Source organism: Pogona vitticeps, chromosome 4 (genome assembly GCF_051106095.1).
Source record: "Pogona vitticeps strain Pit_001003342236 chromosome 4, PviZW2.1, whole genome shotgun sequence".
NCBI lineage: Eukaryota > Metazoa > Chordata > Lepidosauria > Squamata > Agamidae > Pogona > Pogona vitticeps.
In genome coordinates, this window is record NC_135786.1 from 224,871,145 (window position 1) to 224,891,334 (window position 20,190).

General features: G+C 39.5%; 1 protein-coding gene across 8 annotated transcripts in view; it reads right to left on the bottom strand.

Moving 5' to 3' along the window:
* The window catches only part of TAF2 (TATA-box binding protein associated factor 2), a 96,326-nt gene extending 76,794 nt beyond the window's left edge, over positions 1 to 19,532 (bottom strand). For all 8 annotated transcript variants that reach the window (XR_012086987.2, XM_072999278.2, XM_078391616.1 and 5 more), the window contains exons 1-10: positions 18,217 to 19,532; positions 16,748 to 16,801; positions 16,041 to 16,201; positions 10,772 to 10,890; positions 10,151 to 10,292; positions 8,104 to 8,335; positions 7,205 to 7,389; positions 4,735 to 4,848; positions 3,876 to 3,975; positions 1,909 to 1,994 (exon numbers count right to left, since the gene is read on the bottom strand). Coding sequence is in view for 7 of the 8 variants with exons in the window: in XM_072999278.2 (XP_072855379.2) it covers positions 1,909 to 1,994; positions 3,876 to 3,975; positions 4,735 to 4,848; positions 7,205 to 7,389; positions 8,104 to 8,335; positions 10,151 to 10,292; positions 10,772 to 10,890; positions 16,041 to 16,201; positions 16,748 to 16,801; positions 18,217 to 18,273 (1,250 nt within the window). In the remaining variant the exon portion in view is untranslated. The remainder of the gene's footprint in view (positions 1 to 1,908; positions 1,995 to 3,875; positions 3,976 to 4,734; positions 4,849 to 7,204; positions 7,390 to 8,103; positions 8,336 to 10,150; positions 10,293 to 10,771; positions 10,891 to 16,040; positions 16,202 to 16,747; positions 16,802 to 18,216) is intronic.
* Between the last annotated feature and the right edge of the window lie 658 nt (positions 19,533 to 20,190).

Here is a 20,190-nt window from a genome sequence, read left to right on the forward strand (position 1 = left end):
AAGACCATTTCAGGAATCTCTTATTTAGCATTTTTTGAGAAAGCTCCATTACAGTGAACAACAGAGAATATAACAGAAAGATAAAAAGAAGAACTAGATGAGGGTCTACTAATGTAAGAGTTAACTAATCATAATCATACACAACATAACAAAAAGCATTCTGGTAATGTCCTTACAAATCCTGCTCAAATTATAAAAGCTTCTGAGGTAAACTTCAATATTAGTGAAGAAATAAATGGAATAGGCATTTCTCCTTCAACTTCTACTTGAAACTCGATGTCAACATAATTCCCTGTGCCATCTCTATGAACAGTTTAGCATATATAAAACCTCTATTCTTTTGTGCTTTGTTATCACACTGAGAAGAAAGGGAATGGCTCTCCTGTATTCCATTGCACTGCGTGTTTAGTGGACTACTGTAAAGAACAATTCCTTTGAAAAAGCTATTACAGTACTAGAATCTTTCTGGTCAAGAAGACAAGAAGAGTTATTTTTAAGCATATTTTGGGAGCACCAAGGAGAAAGAGTGGGAATCCTACTATTGGTGTTCACACATGTGACCTGAATAGGAGAAATTCAAATTATCTATTGTTTCAAGCAGCAAACTAATGGTAAAAAAGTAAATGTTAAAAGTGGCTATATTTTTTAGACCAAAGGAGTTTCAGTAGCCTTTAGGGCTCAGTTAAAGCCAGTTGAACAAAACTATTCTAGCATACAGGAAATAACAGTAGATGATATAACATGATCAGGTAGTAAGGATACTAACAACACATGGCAACCACTACTACATGATACTAGTTTATTGCCTATGTCACTATCAGCTTAAGGCTTAGCATGGGATGCACAATGCACAACCCTGGGCCATGCGGCCCCCAAAGCTGGAGGGGCCCAACTTAATTTTCCCTATTCAGCTGCACGGAAGGTCACTGTTCCTTGGTCTCTGTTAGTAGCTAACAGTGGTGAGGAAACCACTGTAAGTGTGATAAGAGATGGGCATGAACAGTCACTTTCGTGGTTTGTTTAGCCACCGAACATTGGTTTGGTGCTTCAAAGCCCCGCCCTCTCTGACAGACACCTAGAGGCAGTGTCTGGAAGGGGTGGGTCAGGGAAGCCAGGTCGCGGCCTCCAAGTGGACACCTGCTGGAGGAGGTGGGGCTTTGAAGTGCCAAATACCTGACTGGCCGTTAAACAAACCGGTACAAACTGCCAAGCTGGTGGTTTGTGCCCATCTCTAATAGTGACTTGGGGGGCAGAAGAGGCTTTTACCAGCATACACCCACCCACTACATTTCTGTAGCTAGGCAAGAGAGGTTTAAAGTGCTCCATCCTTGAATACTGAGACATGGATGGGTACACCTGCAATCTTCTACACACACAGCTGGACACATACATGACACCCAGCAGTCCAGATAACATGGCACGAACAGGAACACACCCCAAAGCTGTGCACCCTGACACATGACTTACTGTGTCAGAACCAACCGATGAGCAACAAAGCTGCCTCCCTTCATGAGCTGACGCAGAGCGAGGCTCCACTGCCATATGCTTTATTTTAAAAGTTGCATCGTTCAATGAAAGCTGATATGCACCACCCACTGAAAGAATTTTCATGTATGTGAAAAATCTACAGAATGTAGATTTTTAAAATTATTTTCACCTCTCCTGTGAAACAGTGTTCTTTGCATAGCAGAGGTTTGTGGGCTGCTTAACAGAAGCAACTATTGCAGATATTCCTTCAAACAATGCACTTCCATTTTGTAATTTAAACAAACAAAAACATATAGAGAATTTAATTTATTATGAAGCAGTGGCAATTAAGCCTTTGACACAAAGTCTCCTTCACACTCAAAGTATATATACATCAATAATGAGTCATTATTAATCTATTCATTGCCTAACAAAACATACTTGTCTTTTTCTTTTCCTCCACCAAAGATTGGATGCAGTAAGACGCCACCTGTCTTCAGTTCATATGCCACTATTTTGTCTAGCTCCTGAAATTCACACAAAATGTGTTATTATTGCAAATGTGTATTTAACTATGCAGAGAACACCAGCTCTAGACAACACTGTAATTACATATGCCAGGAGGTACAAGAATTAAAAAATATGCTCCTTTGGATTCAGTGGTGTTTTTCTCACCCAGATATTCATTTCAAGGTTTGGATGATAAAATGATTTCCCCCTTTCCCCCTCAAATACCTCAATTTCCCGTAACAATTATGCAGATATGGCAGTGGGATATAGAAGAAAGCAATTGCATGCCACAATAGCTTTCAAATTTCATTTCAGAAAATCCTTCCTTTCTATCTATTGCTTAGTATTTTGTTCAGAAAGACAAGGTATGTATTTTTATGATGGAACTGGATCACAAAGTTTTTTGAATGCTGAAAGAACCACGGACAATGTTCCCACCCCATGTGCAACCAATTAAAGGGGGGAGACCGGACTACAGAAGGGATGAAGGGACAGAAAACTGAACAAATATAAAGACTTATACACTGATAGAATCTATAACACATTTAGATGGTCTGCACTAATAAAAAAATCATGCAGTTCATAGAAGGAAGTGTACATGGGCCTAACCCTTGCTGAGACAATAAAGCAATGGGGTGTGCTACTGTAGACTGCAGGTGGAAGTTTAAATGAGTGAAGGCTCCTGCAAGAATAAAAATTGACTCCTCACCAAAAACTAGCAAGGGGGAAAGTAAAGCTAGAATCTCCTCCTTCCAGACTATTAATAAGTATACTTATCTTGCTGCAAGCAAAATCATACTTAGGAATTTCTCTTAGTGGTAGATCATCAATTCATATCTCAGAAAAAAACAACCAGGTTTAGGCCTTAAGTAGATTTTAAATAGCTACCACTGTAACATAAAGTTTTGCTTTGAAGGTACAACTAACTAGGTTATAAGGCAGGGGTGGGCAATTAATTTCTATAGGGGGGCCACATGAAAAATCTGAACTGCATTTGGGGGCCGAACCAACTTTACTTAAAAATAAAATGAAACAGTGATGTTATGATTGTTTTTATTTTAAACTTGTTAACCTTCACAAATACTAAAGAGGTTTTTTGCGGCATGTTAAAGATAAGCAACTGATCACCTTTAGACAGAAAGCTGTAAATGGTTTTGATGTTCAAAACTGTCCGCGGGCCAGATAGGAGCGGCTCGCGGACCATAGGTGGCCCTCGAGCCGCACTTTGTCCACGTCTGTTATAAGAGTATCATCAAAAGGTACTGAATCCTTTCTTCTTCTATGACAGTGTGGGAGATCTCAGAATTTTTCAGATTTGCCAGAAGCACAATAAAACTAATTTCACTGTAGTAGTAGTAGTAGTAGTAGTAAAGGATTGCTAAAATGGGTTTTGGTTAATTTGAAAATGCTTTTTCCCCCATTTCAAAAAGCCCCACTGTGCCCTCTAGTGCTGAAATATATATATTTTTTCCAAAAACAATTTAAAAATCAGGATTGGGGCAGGAGTGATGGGGGCCTCCCAAAACATAGTACAGTAATTTGCCCCTAGATGCAAAGACTTTGTGAGCAAAGATAATTTGAACATTTTTCATTGTGTTTGTGCGCTCTCTCTCTCTCTCTCTCTCTCTCTCTCTCTCTCTCTCTGTGTGTGTGTGTGTGTGTTCAGAGGTTTCAGGGTTATGGGTAAGCTACAAAAATTGCCTGACTGTCCACCACTGGCTTGCAAGAAAGCTCTAAAAACAGCAAAGATATATCTGGGCCTTGGGTGATTTCCCTCCTAACTATCATTGCTCTCTTTTGAATGAGTCAGGTGAACCAGCAGATTTATTCATTTGATCCTCTCGTGACTTAAATGTACATTGATGTTTTCAAAACAGCTGTCAATCTCGGAGCCTTACCTCTTTGATCCAGTGCCGATATTCATTGACACCAAAGGTTTTTTTCATCCAAAGGCCGTAAATATAACCAGAGATTCCTTTCAACACCCACTCATCTGACCTATAAGGGGGGGAAAAGATACAGAAACACCATCTCTTAAGTGAGTAGTCTGGACGCAGAAAGAAAAAAATACTTTTACTTAATGCTTCCCCATTGCAAATATTTTCACAGCTGACACAGCCTTGGATGCTTCCCTATAAAAGATGATGAGCTGTGAACTAATGTGTGTGTCCTGGCAACATATGAGACTCATAAAAATCACAAAGCTACTGAAAACCTGGAAAAACCACTTGCTGTGGTTCTTTTAAAGACAGACTAATTTTAAGGTGCATCTGATAAGTACCAGGTCGCGCCTATAAAAGCACATAAAATTGTTCGGCCAGGGTTCAAAGCATTTTGTAAAGCTCCTGACAGGCTTTTAAGTTCCCTGCTTCTTCCCCACTTCACCTTTAGCCCATGAAAGCAGCACCCCATAAAGAGTAAGACGCTGCTTCAAAAGGACGGGAAACCTAGCCACCTTATTTCTTCCTGGTACATGAGCCTCTTGGATCCTGAATTTAGACGTCCAAGTGTCACATCAGTTTTTGTTACAAAATACTAGCACACAAATGGCATGAAGTACCAAAGTCCACCACAGGCTAAAGAAATACACTGCAGAGCCCTTGCCATGATTTTAGGTACTTGAATGATGTATCTAAAGCTAAGAACTGTCAAATGTTTTATGAGTGCTTTAAAGGTCACAATACTGATCTGCATTAAATCGAGTAATTTTACAGGCAACATGGCATCAACACTCTCTATATTTTAAAAGAAACTTACCAAGACATTCTAGATATAAAACAGCCAAAGAACTGCTGAGCTAGAGCTTGTGCCAAGCACCTCCTAGTCAATGGGGTCTCATCTATTATCATCGCACTGTGCAAAAGGTTTGTGCTGAAATGAAAACACAACAAGCAAACAGACTAGGATGAAAGACAAAATCTTCAAGATAAGAGATTCCCCCTAATCTTTTTTAAAAAGAAGAAAAAATATTTGTATTACTATGATTTTGGGAAGGCAAAACGAATACCAAACACCTGACCCCACCCAAACCCCCCCACCAAATATTAATAATCTTAAATATTCATTACTGTATCCTCCGTGTCCATGAAATGTAGCCCTCCAGGACTGCAGCTGCCATCAGCGTTACAGACAACAGTCCTTAATCCTAGGAACTGCAGTTTGACAACATCCAGGGGACCACATTTTGCAAGTGCTGGCCTCGATATAATAAAACCCTGAAGCCTAAAACGAACAGTTAAAAACTGCCAGAACAATCCTTAGTACATAATGCTGGCTTCTGGGGCAGAAGCCATAGATCAGAAACAGGTATGTTTTTCTATCCACAGCAATGCACTCCAATGCAAACCAAAACCTGCTCTAGAGATCTGGAAGATCCTATAGAGCCATTTTGGTGCATCTCCAAGGACTGAAGCACAGGGGAGAAGAGGAGGAGCTCCAGTTGTATGGCTGCTTCACAACCAGAGTGACACTGGATTTACGCTTTATATAGTACTGAAATCATATTGAACACCTCTCTTAATACTTAAAAAAGTTTTCCAATTTTAATATTTTAATACAATATAAAGCTATACCAACATTTCAAAAAAATTGTTTTACATCTCAACTGGCAATCTCCCACAGTAAGTTCATTTGTATATTAAAATTCTATGCCAGATATTTTTCCCCATTCTGTTACTGTTTCTTCCAATACTTTATCTGCAGTTCTACCAGCATTCAACAAAGAGCAAACTCCACTGAATATAGTGGAATCCATTTATAAAGAGGCATCCATAGGACTGTGTCGTGGCTTGGCGTTACTGTGTCACATTTTCCTAAAAGCAAGACAACAGGCTCTGCTAGTAGTTGTCACCATGCTCTCATTCCATTTCAACTAAATTGGTCCAGAACTTTAAAAATATTAAATCAGTCCCACTGGCCAAATCTTTCCTTCAACCCTGCCTCCCAAGAGTGTAGCCCCCAGGCATGCACTCAGGAACATAATAAATTGCAATCTGCCTTGGCAATTTATGTGACTTCCCTTACACAAGTGCAAGTCACCAACAGAAGCTTCCCCTCACTACTTCATCACTTTCAGTGGTAACACCTTATGCCACATCAGAGGCAATTTTTAAAAGCTCCCGCTACTTCTCTCAACATCACTTCAGGAAACACCACTCAAGAATCTCTCTAAGAGCACACACGGTTCGTTTGCCACATGCACTGCAGTTTATTGCCAGAGAATTAAAATCAGAAACATGGGATAACCTCCTGCATTCCTAAGCCTGACTACATGAAGCTGAAGCCAATCTGAAAATAATAAATATTGTCATTTAAGAAGGATGCCAAAGAACTGGAGCAAGTTCAAAGGAGGGCAACAAGGATGATCAGGGGACTGGAAACCAAGCTCTATGAGGACAGACTGAAAGAACTGGGCATGTTTAGCCTTGAGAAAATAAAGATTAAGGGGAGATAGGACATTTTCAAATACTAGAAAGGCTGTCCTACAGAGGAGGGGCAGGATCTGTTCTCCATCATCCCAGAGTGCAGGGCACATAACAATGGGCTCAAGCTACAGGAACCCAGGTTTAGGCTGAATATCAGGAAAACATCTTAACTGTTAGAGCAAGATGACAAGAGAACCAATTACCTCGGGAGGTAGCAAGTGCTCCAGCGCTGAAAATGTTCAAGAGAAAATTGGACAACCATCTGTCAAATTTGCTTTGCATTGATCAGGGGGTTGAACTCAGTGGCCTTATAGGCCCCTTCCAACTGAAACAGTCTATGATTCTATGACTATTTTAGTGTTGCAATGTAGCATTTACATTATTAGACTCTCTTGGATCAATTGTTTTTGGTGTTATTTTATAAACTGAAATGAAATCTGGAACTAAATCAAGATCCAAATCCTATACTGAGACAGAGGAACACAGAAAGATGCTTTATGTGACATATACCTCTGGATCATCTGATTTTGTATTTGTCAATGCTGACTGGCAAGTCAACAACTGAGCTTCAGCCAAAGAACAAGAAAAAATCTAGCATTATCATTAGTTCCACAGATTTCAACAATAGTTCTGAGCATCCTGTAAAGGAAAATTGGGAAACTATCTTTGCCTTTTTCCTGACAAAAACCTTAAGTGATTTCAGAGGAAATCTCTTGAATAAGGTAATATACAATGAGGTCTAGTGAGAATCTGGACATTCTTTATACTGTGATACATTTGATAGAACTGCTGTACATACTAACCTAAAAATGCTCATAGAAGCATATGCAGCTACTTCAACATAAGCCTCGTCTACAAATACAGTCTTGAAACAGGAATATGGGTAGCGACAGGTAAGTATCTCCTCATAGAACTCAAATACCTCATGGAGATACGATGTTGTATGTTTGAGCAATGGGAGAAGCTGGGGTAAACAGAAATGAGTCACCTATAGAAAAGAAGAAGAAAATGTAAGCTGAAAAACAGGTAAATATAAAAATGTGGAGCCTTATCTTGTGCTTAAGGAGACTGTTTTAAAAAGAGAATGCTTCAAAAGTTGTACTGATCATGAACTCACAATAATCCAAGGTTTGTTGGTCATCCAGGAGCTGCTGAGCAGCAAGGCATCTATCTCAGACTTCCATGCAACTTCATACAACATTACCAATCCTCGCAACATTTTAGAAATCCACCAAGAGAATTAATACTATATTTAATTGCAAAGTCTCAAGAATCAAACCACAACTAAAGAAGCAGCAGAGCACGACTTTTGAAGCAGCACAGCATGACTCCCGAGTATCACATTACTCGTAATTATTAGAATCCAAGTTAACTAAAACTGCTAATTCCAATGATAGGACTGCAAACACAGGAGGAAAGAGAAAACATTTACAAAGCAAAGAAACAGAACAAGCATTAAAGCTGTAACGTTGCTGGTCTTTTTTACATTATAATTCTGGACATGAGTACTTGATTCTAGTTCTTTCTTCAGTCACTGCCTTAAAGACTCACGGCAGCTGACAGTACATTTAAGAACAAAGCAAATAAACACAAATAAGTCCATGCATGACCAAATTAACAAGATATCACCCCATTTGCATTTACACAGCCCAATTCCAGTTCAATATGAAAAGCATCACACAAACAACATGAAGAGTGTTACCTCATGCATGTATGGATCAACAAGAATTTCAAATGGCCCAATAGCCAAAGATATGTTAGATGCTGCAGTCGGAATGGCCAACATATAATGGAAGGTCTTTTTGCGCATATCATGAGTGTACACTGTTTCTACTAAGTCTCCATTCGAGACCGCCACCATCGTAGCATCAACTGTGTACTCCAGTTTCCATGTGCATAGTTCTGAAAAGGAGTCCACACAAGGAAACCAAAATCTGGAAAGAAAATTAAGGCATTGAAAGCAAATTATTAGTCTCAATTTGGGGTTAGACCCCCCCCAAACTACTGTATTGTGATATGTTACACTGACATATACATATTGTTGTCAACATTGTTTACTAAAATCATATAAATCTGAGAGGAAAAAGGGCAGATTGGAAATTCAACCTCCTTCTGAACTTTTCTCAATGTCAAAACTACATTCTATTAAGGTCTAAATACAAAGAGCTATAAAAACCTGCTGTTTCTGATTTGTGGCAATGGATGGCAACTCGGTAAAGTAATTACTTCCAAAGTTAACAGCTCTGGGAAACTGAAGGCTATGGCTTCTTTTATTTAGTGAGTCAATCCATCGCATAGTAGATTTTTCCCCTTTTTCTGCTACCTGCTATATTTTCCCAGCATTTCTGCTTTTGAAAGTGACTCGTCTTCTAATATAGGCTCAATTTAGTCATTTTAGCTTCTGCTGGGAGTTTAGGCTTCATTTTATCTACTGGCCACTTATTCTGAAAGTCCAATGGCATCCATAAAGATGTTCTCTGACACACAAAGTTGCCACTCTACATCAAAACCTTCAAGCACGTTAAGTAGGATGCAGCTCTACAGTCTGATTAGTTTAGGTTGTCAATTAAAGTTCCTCTTCACAGTAAAGAGACCTCTGGGTAGTTTGGGCGGCATATAAATTGAATGAATAAATAAAATAAAGCTTCACAAGGGTGCATGGCAAAGTGCACCTGAAATGCATGGCAACTGAAGGCTGTGCGTCAAAACGGCCTAGCCAAAAGCACAGGGAATTGTCAGTGAGTGAATTTCAATAGACCAAGGTAAGTCATCACTTAAGACAGGGACAAGCACCCTAGCTATCTACCTAGGCCAAAGCTGCGCACTTCTGGAGATCGAGGCACCGATGTTCTGTTCCCTGGCCACCTCAGGGGCTGCACCCATCCTCCAAATAAACAAACATTATTGAAAATCAAACCTGAATTTTGCTGAAGGTTCATTTCCAGATTCATATTTAAGGGTCTAGGGGAGGTGTTGCAATTTATTTTATTACAAAACCATCATTCCAGGAGGCTTCCAACATTGGAAAATGCCATTCTTTTCAGAAGGGTTTTTTTTTTTTTTGGCAGGGGTGAGATTGAGACTGGAGAAACAAACCTGAGAGAGCAACATATATCTCTGAGACCACAATTTGCTTATTCTTGCCCTAAGCCCACAGCTTGCCTGCCACCAAGGTAAAGTTACATATTTCCTTTTCAGATGGTTAACAGATTTTTTTCACATTTTCTCACTTCTCACAATACTTTGTGACTACAGAGCTAAGGCTACTTACCATATTTTTCCGTGTATAAGATGACCTGATGTATAAGATGACCCCCACTTTTCTAACCCCAAATTAGAAAATTTGATCGCTGCTCTCCCCCTCCACTTTCTAAGCCCCACGAAAGCCGGATCAAAGGACTGCGGAAGTAGAGGGGGAAAGCAGCGATCTTAGGAAGTGGAGGGGGAAAGCAGCAATGAAAGGGCTGCAGGATCACAGCCCTTTCATCCTGCAACCCTTCCATGACTGCTATCCTCCTCCACTTCCTAAGCCCTGTGGGGCTTAGGAAGTAGTGGGAAAAACAGTGATCAAAGGGCTGCAATCCTGCAGCACTTTGATCCTCCCCTTAATTCTCTGTGTAAGATGACCCTCAATTTTTAGTCTAAAGATTTTAGATAAAAGTACTGTATCGTCTTATATATGGAAAAATACCATATATAAGGCCAGTATTATCCAGGGTACTATGAAAATAAAATTGTATGATTCTCACCTTGTAGAATTTTGATATCCACAAGAGAAGACATGGGCTCCTCTCTCTGCTAAACTGCCGTCCACGTTAGGTACCACAAAATGAAGGCCTCCCTTTGGCTGGTCCAGAGAAAAGTTGATATGTACCTTTAGGACTTTTAATTCTGTAGGATAAAATGGCAAACAGAATTTTAGATACACTTTGATACATTATCCGCCAAAACACCGCAAATTCACCCTTAATATTCCACCTTGCAAAAAGATTTCTTCATTTTATCTTCACCATATCAAGAAAGAGAGGGAAAAACAGAAGTGTGAAATTGAGTACAATCTAGGAATTCTCAGTAAAACAGGATCTCAGTTTAAAGCACATTTACTACGAGCACTAAAATATGATTATTTATCCAGTAAGTTTCCCTACGCAAAGAGAACAATCTAGAGTGCTGGAGCAACTCCAAGACCTTGTCATAATATTTATCATAAAATGGTTTGCCTGATCTATATTCTTCACCATCAGAAGTACTACACCAACTTCACAACCATGGATGGGGCTGCTACAATCACATAGTACAAGACAGGTGCATCTATTAAAATCTGCTAGCAAACCTATTTCAAGAATCAAAAAAGGGTTTCTATTCTTTACCATCAACATATTTCCAAAGTTCTGATGGCACCTTAATACACAACTCTCCATTTCCGGCATCTGAATCCACAGCACTGACTGCAGCAGCATAAGCATTGGAGAAGTAGTTGAGATTTCTCCTGCAACAGAAAAAAAAATTGCCTCTTCAGATTTATTTATTTATTTGATTTATACCCCGCCTATCTGGTCCAAAAGGACCACTCTAGGTGGCTAACAACCATAAAAATAATATAAGACAACGAAAATAGACAATTCTAAAAGAAGAAAGCACTACATTAAATCATATAATACACAAAACAAAAAACAAAAACAGAAAAGAGGGGGGTCAAGAGGTGTATGATGGAAAGGCCTGCCGGAACAACCATGTCTTCAATTGCTTCTTGAAGACACCCAGCGAGGGAGACCTGCGGATCACAGGAGGTAAGTTGTTCCAGAGGCGAGGAGCCACCGCCGAGAAGGCCCGATTTCTTGTCTTCTCCTTCCGGGCCTCCCTTGGCGTTAGGCTCCTCAACCTCACCTCCTGGCTCGCGCGGGTGACACAGGTAGATCTTGGCGGGAGAAGGCGTTCAAATTTAAGCTGGATTGGGGAAAAGCAAAGCAAGCGTGCTGCTTATATACCGTCCCATAGTGCTTCAAGCACTCTCTGGGCGGTCTACAAGTTAATTATGCAGGCTACACATTAACCCCCCCCCCCCGCGACCTGAGTACTCATTTTATCAATCTTGGAAGGATAGAAGGCTGAGTCAACCTTGAGCCGGCTACCTGGGATTGAACCCCAGGTTGTGAGCACAGTTTTGGCTGCAGTACAGCGGTTTAACCACTGCGCCATGAGGCATATACATTGGTGGCAACTTAAGAAAAATAATTTTAAAAATCAATGCACACAGATACAAATACTAATAGCAACAAAACACAGTCAGAAGTCTTAAACAACAATATTTTAGTCACGGTAGATTCTTTAACAGCAGTACTCCTGAACTAGAAATGTCACTGAACAGCCATAAGAAATTCAAAGGAGTTAGATTTTAATGTCAGCTTTGAAAAGCTGCAAAAACTGCACAGTAGAGGTTATTCCATAATCTTCGGGGAAAGATCCCTTTTCTGCCCTACATATCCTTATTCTATACAGCTTGTGTACATGGAACAGGGCCTGCCTGCATTGCACAATTAAACAGAAGTTGGGCACATATAGAAACAAGCTATCTCTGAGGCATACTGGTTGCAGGCCATAAAGAGGTATTTAAAAAGGCCGGAACTGCCGCCATCAATTAGATCAGGAACTGATGGTCTCATTAGCAGCCAGTATACCTGCCACAGAAAGAGGCTGAATATGTTTCTGGCTCCCCACATCTGACAAAACACTGACTTCCTGAGGGCTGACAGTTTGCCTAGATCAGTGGTTCTTAACCTTTGTTACTCGGATGTTTTTGAACTGCAACTCCCAGAAACCCCAGCCAGCACAGTTGGTGGTGAAGGCTTCTGGGAGTTGCAGTCCAAAACTCCTGAGTAACCCAAGGTTAAGAACCAGTGGCCTAGATGATTGGAAGCATTTCTACTGTGGCGATAATCTTTTCCATTTGAATTATAATACCTGTATATTGTGTGGTGTTGCACATGCAGTCTGAAAAAAAAATTTATATCTCAGATTTCAAACCACAAGTGCAAGTGAATTCAGAGTTAACAATCAGTCTAGCCTCAATGTATCCTAGTCATTACTGCTAACTCCTCTATATCCTGTTGCACTCTAAAGGGGGGGGGGGGTCATTTCACAGTCAATTGAATCCCTTGGCTATGTAGCTTCACACCACACTTCTGACATTGTTTCACAGTGCAATATAATGGAGGACGGAGGATACTGTTCTTCATCTGGGTCTTGCAATTTTTGTTTTTACAGAACCAGGTTTTTTTCTTCGGAGCTTTATTTCTCTCCAGTATGATACTTGATACTTATTCACTATTTCCTTCTTAACAACTGAATTATTATCTCGTGTTTGGAATAAATCAAATAAATTCAAATAATAAAAGGAGGAATATGGCATTTTCCTTTTGACTTCAAGAATATTATATTTCCTATCTTTTTTTTTACCATATATCCAAGTACTAAGCACAAGGTTGAAATGCACTGAAAATAAGAAATTGAATAGTATGGTCCTTTGCATGTTAACCCACTTACATTAAAAAATCAGATGCTAAAGGACTATACAATCCAGGTACTAGGAGGATAAAACTGTCTTGTGGCATAGTGGTTAAAATGCAGTAGTGCAGCCAGAACTCTGCTCATCATTTGCATTCAATTCCAAGTAGTTGGCTCAAGACTGAGTCAACCTTCCAAAGTCAGTAAATTGATTGCTCAGCTTGCTGGGGGTGAAGTCTGTAGCATGCATAATTTAACTGCCCAGAGAGTGCTTTAAGTGCTATGGGGCTGTATATAAGCAGCATGCTTTTTTTTAACAATAAAAGAGATAGTGCCAAACATCAATCCTTACAAAAATCAGATGCAACTTCATTTTCAAGTTTTCCTTCTACCTCCTACACTTGTGTACCACATACTGAATAAACTGCATTTAAAAAAAACTATCCTAAAAATGCAAAAGAAGCTTCTATTATAAGATAGTTTACCAGTTGCAAAACTGAACATCTGAAATACAGATCTCAAGTCTCCCATCTCTTGATGACAAAACTGCAGGGTATTTACTCAACTTAAGTTTTTATCCTTTAAGGCAGAAGTGATAATTTACCCATATAAATGAACCATGCCAGATCAAACACCTCATAAAGAATTTTCATGATTGCCACATAGCTCCATGAACACAGGACATTTCAGCAGAGCAAATGTATTTAATCAATAATGAGAAGATCAAATGTTGGCTATAAATGATGCAGCAAGATAGTGTAGCAATTAGTTCTAGTTGACTAGTTTTGTATTTTTTTAGTTGTCTAATTTACTTCCAAACCTTATCTAAATCAGTTTTCAATCCACTGGCATTCACAATCGAGTATGCAAAATAACACACCCAAGAAAATACCCACTCAGTATGCCAAGTCGAAAATGCTAGATGTGAATGCACCTAAACAAATCAAAAGCCAGCCCCACCATAGTAATTACTTTTGGAATTGTGGAATTCAGGTATTACTGGACACATCCTTGTTAACCATCTATGGCATAATACACTATCTTTAGGATAATAAAGTTGCACAAGACGGAAGTAATGCCACATCCGTTATGTTCTTCGTTACTTTGACTCCTATTTTATAAACCACAGATATCAAGTTTGGTCCATCTTCCACAAAACTGCCCTACAAAGATTCAAAGGTGGCCAGCTGATCACCTCTCAACCTTTGCAAAGCTAAACAAAGACAACTCCCTCAACTGCTCCTTGTAAGACTTATGGAAGAGAAAGGCAATATCTTTACAGATTACTTAAAAAATCATACAGTATGTGTGCTTTCATGGATCAGGACCATCCACTTTGTCAGGCGTGTACCAGTGTGAAGAACTTAGTCTAAAAGTTCATGGTAAGACGGATTTCACCAGCCATGTCTATCTTAGATGAGACTTCGATAAGACATTGTCTCCCTCCATATTCCAGCTTTCTGGTGCCCTTTATAAACCATGGTACCCAGAATGGCACACAGGGTCCATATGGTTCTCATGAACATGTGGCCCAAGCCAATGAAATTCTGCAATCCATTTCATATACTGAACCAACTTGGGATGACTGACAGAAACAAGGGAAACCAGAGAGTGACTCTTCTCTCAAAAGGAGTGTGGAACACTTTTCCGTACAAAGATATATGTTACCTGTGTTGAAATCTGCAGTGATCTGCATTCTGGCATAACCAGAACACAGGTCTTAGTAGCTGAAGTACAGCAATGGAATGTTTAAAAGCTTGCAAATTTTCATCTGTAAAATGTAGTGCACTAAAATCTATATGTTGTGCATATTTTTATTCTTTGGAATCCGCAGAGTGTTTACAAACACAAATAAATTGGAAAATCTATGCTGTTCGAAGCTCTACTGTACCAGCCACAGGCTGTCAGAGAGCTAAACTATTTTTCTATTGATTTACTTGAATATAAATAAACTCTTACACATTATCAAAACCTGTCGACTGTATTTTTAAGATATTACTCCATGTGTAACATACCTTGCTGTTTAATAAATAAGCACTATCATACATAATTCGAATGAAAAACTTGTTACTGTAACATACAACACAAACCATCTCATTTAAAACAGGCCCAAAGATTAATAAATTATACCTTGAACTGGTACATCTCCCAATTAAACCAATTAAAGCTTGAAGTCCTGGTTATTGTGAAGCCCCCCCCCACTTTTTTTCTTTTTTCAGGAGTCCCTTTTAGTGAAGATCAGATTTTAGGCTCTACCACAAAACCTTGAAAGGTGCAGGTTCATGAAATTCCAGCACCTTCCCATCATTATTCTGCTTTCAGCATGAAACAATTTTGTATTTTAAAAATGTATACCATGATTCAAACCACAATTTCAATTGACATGAAAGACTGGCTAAAATCTAGTACAGTGGTGCCTCGCTTAACGATTTTAATTGGTTCAAAAAAAATCATCGCTATGGGAAAACATCGCTAAGCGAAACACGGTTTCCCATTGAAATGCATTGAAAACCGGATAATCCGTTCCAATGGGAACGGATTGCCGTCCTTAAGCGAAAATCACCATAGGAAACATCGCTAAGCGAAACACGGTTCCCCAATTGAAATGCACTGAAACCTATGCAATGCATCTCAATGGGGGGAAAATTACAGCAATTTAAAAAGAGTCAGAACAAAGTCAAATTAGTTTAACAAAGGGTTTATTAAGTGCACTTATGATTTCAAGCATTCTAAACATTTTTAAACATTTTTAAACATATAAAAAACAGCCAACATGAGGCTGTCAAAACCATTGTTAAGCAAAACAGGGGGACCCAAACTGTCATCGCTATGCGAAGCATGGTCCCAAACATTGCTATGCGAAAATTGCCCATAGGGAACATCATTAAACGGAGCGCAAGATCGCTCCAAAAAAGTCATTGCTAAGCGAATTCATCGTTAAACGAAGCTCTCGTTAAGCGAGGCACCACTGTAATCACAACTAGAGTGGGCTGACTAAATCAATGGAAATTATGGAGAAGCTGACTCACCAAATCACTACTGATTTGATGTAACTCTAGTTGCAAAATACTACTGGATTTCAGCCACTGATAACAATTCTAGACACATCAGTGGCCAGTGTAGCCACTTACTTACTGTTTTGATTCGTGGTGGCAAACTTCCAGTGTGGGGTCATTATAAATAAAAGCTGCTTCCAGGTCATTCACTCTCACTCTATATATCCTACATTGTTTACTGTTCAGCTTGATTCTATTCAAGTTTGCAACTGTGGGAAATATTGTCAGCTCCACATAACCCTGTACAGATTCAAAAGAACATCAGGAAGATGCATGCAATATACAGTATATTCAACACATATTTAACTCAAAAGTTTTATATTTAAATGGATTTTTGCTCTTTTTTAATGAAATGGAATTTTAGCCTCAAAAGGATATCTCTTATGCATCATTTGAAAGATTGACACATAGAAATTCCCCTTAAAAATGCTTTTTAAAAGTGTAGTCTGTCTCAGAACTGCTCCACAATCTTTTAGTGAATATATGGCTTGTAAAATCTACAACAATTCCAAGATCCTTCTTGCTCATCGTATTGCTGAGCCAAGTGTCACCCATCTTGTAGCAGTGCATTATAGGCTTTTCCCCCAGGTATAGCACCCTATTAAAATTTATTCTGTTGTCTTATCCAACCAGCAGTGATTTTCTCCCAGGTCTCTAGCAGAATTCTAGCCTACTACCAGAGCCTTTCAACCAGGAACTGAGTATGAAATTTTCTGCGTGCAAAGCAAACATTCTACTTATGATCACTAGCTCTCCACCCACCCCCACCACTCCCAGTATACTTACAACAACAGATTTTCTTTGAAAATTTATGTTGTTGATACAGACCACCTGGTGGGTTGTGCTAGGAAAAGCAGGAAGGAAAAAGAATACAAGATAAGGATCATGACACATATAAACATGCATAAGTGGAAAGATGTGAAACAAGCTGTTGGCACACTTCCCTCCGTGCATTCACGTGCAACATAACAACTTTTAAGATGTTGATCTTGCAAGACATTTTTCTGGAAATAATAATTTTCTTTTCATAAGTAATTAAGACAGAATTTCTAGCAGCTTCACCACAGATTCTCAAGTAACATTAAGTTAGTAACAATTATATCATGAGTATACAGTATATACAATTTTGATAAATGTTTAAATGATTCATTGATTGTACTAACATGCAATGATGCTATCAAGGATTCTGTAGTTCATGACATAGAGGCTCCTAAAATGTACAACTGATGCTAATAGTGCCTTCTTCCCCAACTATGGGATGCAAGAGATCAAGAAAGATCACTACAGCAGTAGCCTTCCCTGCTGTTCCAATCCAATCAACTACAATAGCACATTTCATGTGTCCTGTACAGTACTTTGGTTCCACATCTGTTCTCTCTTTTGCATCTGCATAGTACAATTAGATGGGGAGGGGGCCCAAAACAGATTTCCACCATTCCTTATGGAAACTACTTGGAAGCCAATAATACATGTGATGAACAACATAATCTGACAAATTAGCTAAACTGAGATCATAGCATTTCATCCTGAAAAAAGTAGTACAGCTCACATTTAAAAATATAATAAAATCAAGTAACTTTTTAAAAAAATCCAGTCATATTTGTTTGTAGGTTATATTGTATGCCACTTTTGCACAAAAAAACTGATTTGGGTGTATACAGAATTTAAAATTCATTACATTTACATTTACAAAAAATAATGCAGCCTCCCACATCTTGATGTAACTGATGACTGTATGCACCCAAGTCAATTCCACTTAACACAACCCTTTCCAGGGTTTTGTAAGTAGAGGGTAGTCAGAAGTTGTTTACCATTACCTTCTTCTGGGGTCACCCTGAGACTGTGCAGCTTGCCCAAGGCTACACAAGCTTGCTCTTCTAGGATGCATAGTGGGGAACTCCCAACTGCTGGCTCCAGAACCAGATAATATTTAATTCCAGCCAGCTGACTCATAAAATGACTGCTTGTCAAAAACAACTCCAGAGTTTTATCTCATCATTTTTCTACAGTAACTTTCAGCAAATGTTGTAGAAGAGGTAGCCATGTTAGTCTGTGCAAGCATTATAGGTAGAAGCAAAACAGAAATTAAAAGTTAAAAAAGAGAAAAACATGGTGGCACCTTCAAGACTAACTTTTATATTTTTAATGTGAGCTTAAATTGGAGTACACAGGCACATTTTTTACACCAAAACCCTACTGCATCTCTGTTTCAAAATAATCAAACCATGGTCATAAGAAACAGTAACAGATACTTATAATTTATATGGTCTTGGGCTCTCAAACCCCTTGTCTCCTTTCTTCCTGTTCATCATGAATTACAGCAGTGAACCTCAGCAAAGATCAAGTATTGACCACCACACTCATTAGGGTTCTTTCCAAATGTATTTGACTTCTTCCTTTCTTGGCAAGAATCTTCTTAATAAAGATTTTTCGGTGATCTTAAAAAAACATACACAGTTGTCCAACTTGACAGCGCTATCCATTAAAAACACGTAAGTCTTCACAAGAATAAAGATTTTAGGAGATGTTTAAAGTTTTCCTTTATTTAAAAGCTAATAATACTGATATCCTACATAGGACATCTATGCATTGTTTGGTGTCTGTTTTACAACCCATTTGCAGTTTATGAAGCAGGAAGCTCATATGTCAAAAGAGAGCTTCTTCCATTTAAGTTAAAAGATGAAGGTGGGTTTTTGTTTTGTTTTTGCAGTCCTATTGAATATAATCTATGGCTTTCAAACATGAAGTGTTAGATTGTTTTGTTAATACGAACATTCTGCTGGGTAGTGAAAAATAGCTTGGTGTATCCTCAAAGAGTCTTGGAAGAAACAGCAATTTCTAAAGGCAGGTCCCTCAGCTGAAGCTGTTTTTCCAGAACAAAGGCCCGGGCTTTTAAAAAAAGTTTTTATTAGTCTTATATTGGAAAAGAAAAACACACACACACTAAGAATAACCTAAAAACAATCTTGCTGGCTCCATTTCAGAAGGAACGTCTATATCAAACATGCCACAAAGCCCTAACCCTAAAGGTAGCGTTAAGTTTACTATTGGAGCCTCTGGTAGGTCAGTAAGTCAATGTTCTTTTCTATTTGAGATAACACCAGCAGTAACATCCCCAGTCTTTTCAGTCTGCTCTGAAGGTAAGTATCTGGCAGAAGTACGAAATAGGCCAGTTGTCAAGGCTTCCAGGAACAACTAAAAGCATCTATCTATAATAGCGCTCGTTTACTACTACAGATATCCGGTATTTTCTTGAGGGTTGCTTTCAGAGCAGGATTCGAAGGTCCTCCTGACAGCAGGTTCAATGCTGTTGCGAATGAGCATATAACAACCCTGGGCTGGCTGAAGCTCAAGCTATCTAAGCAGGGGGCACCTCCGGAGGCTGAAGGCAGCTGGTTCTGAGGTAGACTCCACAAGCCGAGGTCGAGAAGAGAGGGGCGGCCGTCCTGTCCAGAAACAGTGTCGCTGGCTCTGCAACAAGGCGAGGACTCAGCCGGCGTGAAGAAGGTGCTCCGTGGGCACAGCAAATGCGGGAGGCGGCGGCGGGACGTCTCCGTCTAAGATAAGGAAGTTTCCCGGTCGGGAAGCTCCGGGTGCGACACCGTCCGCCCGACCGGCTGAACTTGCCCTAAAAACCCTTCCACGCCTCCTCAGTCACTGAATTGCCTTCACCGGCGCTGCCGGCGCCATCTTGCTTGTGACCTCTGACCTCCCGTCGCCGGAGAGGGGAAAGGTCAATGTCGCCTTCCATAGCCGTTTGTGTGGAGGAGTGAAAGCTCCCTCCGTCCCCCCCCTTTTTTTTTTTTTGAGAACTCAATTGAACGTGGGGAAAAAAAACTATACGATAAAGTAAGGAAACGGAACGCAACATTAATAGGTATTTTTTAAAAAAAAAATAACCGTGGAGCGCCTGCGCAGTAGCTGTCAAGTCGTTGGCAAACGAGAAGGAGCACGCATGCGCAGTCCGAAAAAACGGTTCGTACGTTGTTGCGGGGGAATTATTTCACGCTAATATAAGGCTCGAGGTTTGGCAGGCAGGAAGCCTGGGAGTTATTTAGCGCTGGTACGCATTGCATCCTAACCGGTGGATATTAGAAAGCCCAAGAGGCACGAAGCGAGTTGGGAAGTCGGTTCTTGTATTATTATTTTTTTCATTCCGGTTATGTCAGAAGGAAATTTTGTTTCAGAATTTGGCTTCATACCAAAGAATATGCCACTTCGAAATGTGT